This window comes from Aristolochia californica, unplaced genomic scaffold (genome assembly GCF_029961685.1).
Source record: "Aristolochia californica isolate CCGP_79_NKW_82.1479 unplaced genomic scaffold, dmAriCali1.0.hap1 SCAF_9, whole genome shotgun sequence".
Lineage (NCBI taxonomy): Eukaryota > Viridiplantae > Streptophyta > Magnoliopsida > Piperales > Aristolochiaceae > Aristolochia > Aristolochia californica.
The window spans coordinates 32,664,705-32,671,421 of record NW_027182290.1 but is presented as its reverse complement, the minus strand read 5'-3'; the positions used below and the strand labels follow the sequence as shown (position 1 = coordinate 32,671,421).

General features: G+C 41.7%; 1 protein-coding gene across 1 annotated transcript; it reads left to right on the top strand.

Annotated features, from left to right (window-relative positions):
* The first annotated feature begins 1,687 nt into the window (after positions 1 to 1,687).
* On the top strand, positions 1,688 to 5,634 carry LOC137941006 (rhamnogalacturonan I rhamnosyltransferase 1-like). The gene is made up of 8 exons (XM_068786195.1): positions 1,688 to 2,794; positions 3,258 to 3,325; positions 3,464 to 3,552; positions 3,670 to 3,835; positions 3,942 to 4,231; positions 4,319 to 4,523; positions 4,634 to 4,791; positions 4,892 to 5,634. Exons 1-8 carry the CDS (start codon positions 2,482 to 2,484, stop codon positions 5,181 to 5,183), a joined length of 1,581 nt encoding a protein of 526 aa, XP_068642296.1. The 5' UTR covers positions 1,688 to 2,481; the 3' UTR covers positions 5,184 to 5,634.
* The last annotated feature ends 1,083 nt before the right edge of the window (positions 5,635 to 6,717 follow it).

Sequence of the window (6,717 nt, the reverse complement as noted above, 5' to 3'; positions counted from 1 at the left end):
ACAGCAAATGAGCAAGAAAAAGTTACCAATTACTGGAAGGTGCGATGGATCTATCGCTTGAACATTGTAGAAGAAGAACCCATTCCGCAAGTAGAGGAATCCATCAACCATCCGTTTTTATAATTTTTATTTTTGTAGTTGATTACATCTTTGATCGTTATCCCCACTACTGCAGCCATAACATTCTGAGGTAATATCTGAATCCTATTTATGTTCCATTACTGCTAGTTATGTCATTCAGACTCCTTAAAATCAGATAGAACGCTAAAAGTAAATGCATTTCCGCAGATATGAACAGAACAGATGGAGTAACTGGGTTGAACGGGAGGAGGTGGAGGTGGAAGTGGTTTTTCTTTTTCGGAAGAAATATTAGATGAAGCCTGTGCAGTTAGTGGTTGGGCAATTATGCTGTATAAACGGGCATGAAGAATACTTTCTGGTTTCAAGTTTCTTTCTACTAACTGAAAACAACGGAAAAAGAGAGAGGCTTTATTGTTTTAATTGAAGTGAAGCTTCCCTTTGTCATTTTCCTTTTCTGATGAACGTTACTATAAATCATAACGTGTTGAGAGCACACCTTGCGGAAAAAGAAGAAAAAACCATTAACGTCCTCGTTGATTGGAAACACAGAAGAAAAAACCCCTTGGAATAGTCTCAGACCATCGGATGACGATCAATCAATTCGTCGTGCTGTTTTTTATGGGAGCAGGAAGATGAACTGTCTTGATCATGTCTGTTTCTTTCTGTAATCACGGTATCGCCCACGGAACCCTCCATCTTCTTGTCCGCAAATCCTTACTTTGAGACACGCGATCTGCAAGAGTCCGAACTAACAGAACTTGCCTATGTTCTTATAACATTTATCCGCCGGCGGTGATGAAACGAGCTTTTCCGTATTTAAATCGAGTCAGCTGAGGAAGAAAGCGTTGATAATGGCTGACAACTTAAGAACGGAAGTGACAGAAAGTCTAAAACAAACAAAGGCTTAAATTAGTTTTTAATAGCCGTTTAATCGTCAGCAGTCAGCGCTTAGGCGACAAGTCGCTACATTTATGTCGTTCAAGCTTAATCAGGTTATAATCGGGTTACCGCTACGTCATTACATACTAATAATATCGAGAAAGAGTGTAACGGTAGAAAAATTAAGTGCTTATATCGGATCCGATACGGTTTTATTTACTGTGGTTCACTTTTTTTGCTTTTTTGGGTTTTTCTGGGTGAGACATTCTTCGCCGTTCGCGGTCATAGGGGCTCGAGAATGGATTTTTGTGCCCACCAGGGCGTCAGAATGTTGACACGGCCCAGGAGCAGCTCGACCGTTCTGACACGTTCCACGGCAAACGTCGTTAGTCCGAACTTAACGGCTGGTGAGATTTTAGCGATATATCGGAGTAGCGGATAAGAGCAAGTCCCCGCCCGCCCGGCCGCATTCGTGGTGGGTACTCCGTACTTCGACACCTTAATGGACGCCGGTCAGCGAGCGACACGCGTTAGTATCGGACGGCCGCAGGACGTGCCAGGTGGGAGGCTGGACCCAGTAATGCTTTAATCCAGCTGGTGAGCATTTATTGGCTATTTGAACCGCGGTTAAATACTGACTTGAGGTCAAAGCCGAGGTTAAGATCGATCGGGCGCTCGCCGTACGGAAGGCTGTTGATTAGCGTATATACAACACCGACGCGGAATATTTTGCCGCTTCGAAAATAGCAAGAAAAAAGGAGTGGCGTTGTCTCTGCGTTTTCCGGCGGCCGGCGAGTCGGTTATCTCGACGGCTGGGATCTTCACGTCGTTTGGCCTGGTTTGGACGGTTTATGACAGATCGGCGGCGAAACTACGATTGTTTTGGCTGTACTTTGTGTCGGAATTGTTCTAATTCTTGGTCAATCTTTGATACGGGGCATTATTTTCGGCGGAGGTGTTTCGTTTGGATCCAAAATGCGGCTGGCGTAGTTGGCTGATCTTGGAGGAGCGTTTTGTATATGTGATCGCCGGGTTGTTTTTTCCGAGAAGGCAGAAAAATTTTCCGCGTTCGGTTGATATTCGTTCTAAAAATGGAACTCCTACTGAAGAACCTCTGATTCAGTATCTGGAATTTCGTCCGCCTCTATGTTAATCTTGAAGGTTATAGATTCTGATACTTCAATCAGACAGTATTCCTGCGTTTCAAAAGTTTAACGCTGTTTTGAGATCTTGATCCTTTATATTCTTCGCTTCTTTGCATTTTCTTTGATACTGCATTGATCGGAATCGAGGAGGCTTGTGGCGTTTGGAGAGGTTTGTATTTTAAGAGCCGCGTTTTCAAGGGTCGTCTTGTTTCAGGGAAAGGAGGTAGCTAGTCGTGTACATTCCTTCTGACTATTTAGATCGGTGCCAAAAAAGAGCCCCGGTTGTCATCTCCATTTTCTTGCAGCAAGGGGCAATACCGTTATAGTAATGTACCTTTATATGCAGTAGGATTATGTATTTATATGGGGTGTAAGAATGTGCCGGGTGGAGAAATCTAGTTACGTCGTTGCAGAACAAGAGAATCACAGACAGATGGGTCTCAAACATGTGGGTGATTCAAAGATTGAAAAGTTGAAAGGTTCGATGGTCTCTCGGCCTCGGATGAAGCTGTGGATAATTAGGGCCACAACTACTATTCTGCTGTGGACCTGTGTCATGCAGTTGACGGCATTGGGTGAGCTATGGGGACCGAGGGTGTTGAAGGGCTGGCCTTCTTGTTTTACGCCGGACGATACGCATTTGGCTCTGAAAACAGCCGTTTCTCAGAGGATTACCCTTCCACCCAAAAGTAAGTTCTTCCGAATGGTTGCAAATGCCTTTTATTGGTAAAGTTTTGGAGAATCCGTAGAAGTATACATGATTCTCATATGTTGTCTAGGGATTTCATTTACACTACTGAAGATGAGAGGTTTTTTTTTAGTTATCATCGATTTTCTTTGGCTGTATGTAGTCAAAGCGAGTACTTGTTTTTCCTTGTTTGGAACCCTCGTTCGGGAGAATTCCCCGCTGAGGAATCGAGTTTTTTGTGTGACGCTGATGGATTTCTTATCAATTTTCATATTTTTCCTTTGCGGTATGCTTATAGAATTTTTTTGCTTAGTTCTTGTTCGAGTTTATTCGTTTTTTGACTAGAATGAAATTCCTGTCACTTTGTCACCATGTTTCCTTTAACAGGAAGTGTTCATGCTGTTTACTTTGCCTTAATGTATCTTTTACCGCTCAAGGTTGGCTTAAGTGTGTCTATTTTCCAGGGGTTTACAAAAACAACGGCTACTTGATGGTGTCTTGCAATGGGGGACTAAATCAGATGCGGGCTGCAGTGAGTATTGCAGATTTTCTGTTTTATTATTCGAATTTCTGCTTATGATCTCTACTTTTGGTCATCTCATCCTGCGTGCACTTTGCAAATGTTTGCTCTGTTTGCTTACTGGTTCTTCATTTTGTTATTGCTTTATAGATTTGTGATATGGTGGCTATAGCAAGATGTCTAAATGTGACTTTAATTGTTCCCGAGCTGGATAAAACCTCCTTCTGGGCAGATCCAAGGTGAGAATTAATTTTTATCTTCAGGCTAGAAGTATTTGAAATTTTATGGTATTTCCTGGGAGTCCTGATTCCAAGTATTGGCTATTTGCTTAGTGATTTTGTCACCTGTTGTTTTAGTGAGTTTCAAGACATTTTTGATGTGGACCATTTCATTACATCCTTGAGAGACGAGGTTCGAGTGCTGAAAGAGCTGCCACCTAGGTTAAAGAAGAGAGCAGAGCAGGGAATGGTCTACTCTATGCCACCTGTTAGTTGGTCTAATTTCTCTTACTATCTCAATCAGGTCAGTCTATTCTTTGCCTGATTCTCCTTGTCATTCTTTGCTAGCTCATGTTTTTCAAATCTATATTCAAGTCACATGTTGATTTTCTAGTGCTTGCTTGCAACAGATTCTTCCTCTAATACAGAAGCACAAAATTTTGCATTTGAATAAGACTGATGCCCGTCTTGCAAACAATGGCTTACCCATGGAGATACAGAAGTTGAGGTGCCGTGTAAATTTCAGGGCACTCAGATTTACTCCTCAGATAGAAGAGTTGGGCCACAGAGTTATCAGACTACTGAGGCAAAATGGCCCATTTATTGTACTTCATCTGCGATATGAAATGGATATGTTGGCATTCTCTGGCTGCACTCAAGGCTGCAATGATGGAGAGATAGAGGAGTTGACAAGAATGAGGTAAGTATTGTTATTTTTTGTTCAAACTAACTAGAAAGCTTCTTGTTTAACTTCTCTCTTAATTTGGTGATCAATCTATCCTGCTAGGTATGCCTATCCTTGGTGGAAGGAGAAGGTCATAAACTCAGACCTGAAAAGGAAAGATGGTCTTTGCCCTCTGACTCCAGAGGAAACTGCTCTTGTTTTGAGGGCATTTGATATTGACCCAAATATCCAGATTTACATTGCTGCGGGGGAAATCTACGGGGGAGAAAGGAGAATGGCTAGCTTAGCATCAGATTTCCCAAATCTGGTAAGTAGTTGGAGAGCATGAATGGATTTCAAGGTCTTCTTGACTGATAGAGATTGACTTCCTAATGTTATAATGATCGAATTGTTATTGGTTTAATACTTATCAAATAGGTGCGGAAGGAGACATTGTTGGAGCCATCAGATTTAAGGTTTTTCCAAAACCACTCTTCTCAAATGGCGGCCTTGGATTACTTGGTCTCTCTGGAGAGTGATATCTTTGTCCCGACTTATGATGGCAATATGGCCAAAGTTGTTGAAGGTCATCGCAGGTATTATCACGAATTCTAATGACTGAGAATGAACTTTATTTTATAATATTATGTGATAAGAAAACTTTTACTGATAATCTGGCTCTATACTACGTTTCAGATATTTAGGATTCAAAAAGACAATTCTATTAGACAGAAGACTTCTGGTTGATCTTATAGACCGATACAATGATGGGTCTTTGAGCTGGAGCGAGTTCTCATCCTCTGTAAAGGATGCTCACATTGATCGAATGGGAAGCCCAACAACCAGGGTAGTGATTTCTGATAGACCCAAGGAAGAGGAGTATTTCTACTCCAATCCACAAGAATGTTTGGATCAAGATGTTCCAGACATTCGTGTGGAATGGAGTAGAAGTAGTACTCCGAGGGTTGGCCATCCTATGGGTTTGTGATTCTTTGATTGGATGATGAGTTGATTTACAGCTTCTCACAAAACGCTGAGGGGAGATAACTAGAAAGCGTGGAGCAGCTGGGTCTGATACTGAACCGGAGACTTGGGTTCTTCCTGGATGGCAGCTGAGTTACATACGTATATGTTATACGTTTATTTATATTTTATGAGCAATAATTTCGAGTTTCATGTACAGAGACCCCCCTCCCCTCCCCTGCCCATTTAAGCAGGGAAGTAGCCAACTGCATGTGTACAAGATAGGATATGGAAAGAAAGATAGATAGAATTCAAAGAGTATTCCCGACTTTAAAGTTGTGCTTGCCATGTCTTGTCGAAAAGCAAAAAAGGTGAAATGTGAAAGGGAACTGCGGATGATGTAATGCCCGTGAACTTCTTCACCACTACTCTCATTTGTGTCAGTATCCTATGCCTGAGATCATTTTCTAGTTAAACTATTTCGTCAATATATGAACAGGATTGTTGAGGATTATCCTTGAATCTGAAAGAAGAATTAGAGGAAACTGCAGATGCCAAGTGAACACCGAAACCATCAAAACTGAAAAGAAATAAGCAGAAAAACTCCAGAATGGTCCAGGCTAGCTCGAGAGGGAGTTTCGGAACTGATTTGCGGAGACGGGAAGTCAGAGATTGCTTTGGAATGTCCAATTCCATCTGTCCAACCACCCAATTCTCATTTGCAGTCAACCCAGAAGGATTCATTTAATTCTAATAAATCTCGTTACTTCATAATTGAGTTATTCAAGGTTCTCTCTCTTTCCGGATTCTGGGCAGCCGCAACCACGACTATTGCATACATACGCTTAATGGGTTGGGATTAGAAGCCTTGAATTCCTTTCTTAACTAATAATAAATCCCAGAGGTCATATTTTCTTATTTCTCCACTCGCGGTCCACTGTCTCGTTGTCACCAGTCATCGAAAGGTATACTAACAAGAATTGAAAAATTCAGATCATAGAATATTTAGATCGTGGGAAAATATTTGAGGGCAGCGTAGGTATAAATACGATCGAGGATTTTTCTGACCCTGCACAGATGAGTGCGGATTACACCAGTTTATATTTTAATCTGTTGATGGAGGATATGGATTCACGTTTGCCAGTTTTCCACCTGTCTTTATATTAAAAGTATAATTTACTCGTTGTTCTGGAAATCTGCGGCCGGCTGAATTGGGATTTGTGATAAGAGGAGGGCTGGAAATCTCTTGAAGATGTCCTAGAAGAGGGATTCAAGACGATACATTCCTCTTCCTTCACTCCTTCTCTTTGACCTCCGATTTGAGTCGGAAGAAAGATCAGAATTAGTATTGTGGAGGCCTCCATCAAATATCAAACCAGTTTCATCTCCTGGCATGATTTGGGACTTGACCCAAATGATCGATCCAAGAAAAAAAGACTGGTCTGACTCCATTAATGAGGCGCTTCGAAATGCAGAGATGATAAAAGAGGGCATGGCGGAGATGAGATCAGCTTTAGCGATCCAAGAGAGAATTAATTTCCAATAGTTGCGGCAGGTGG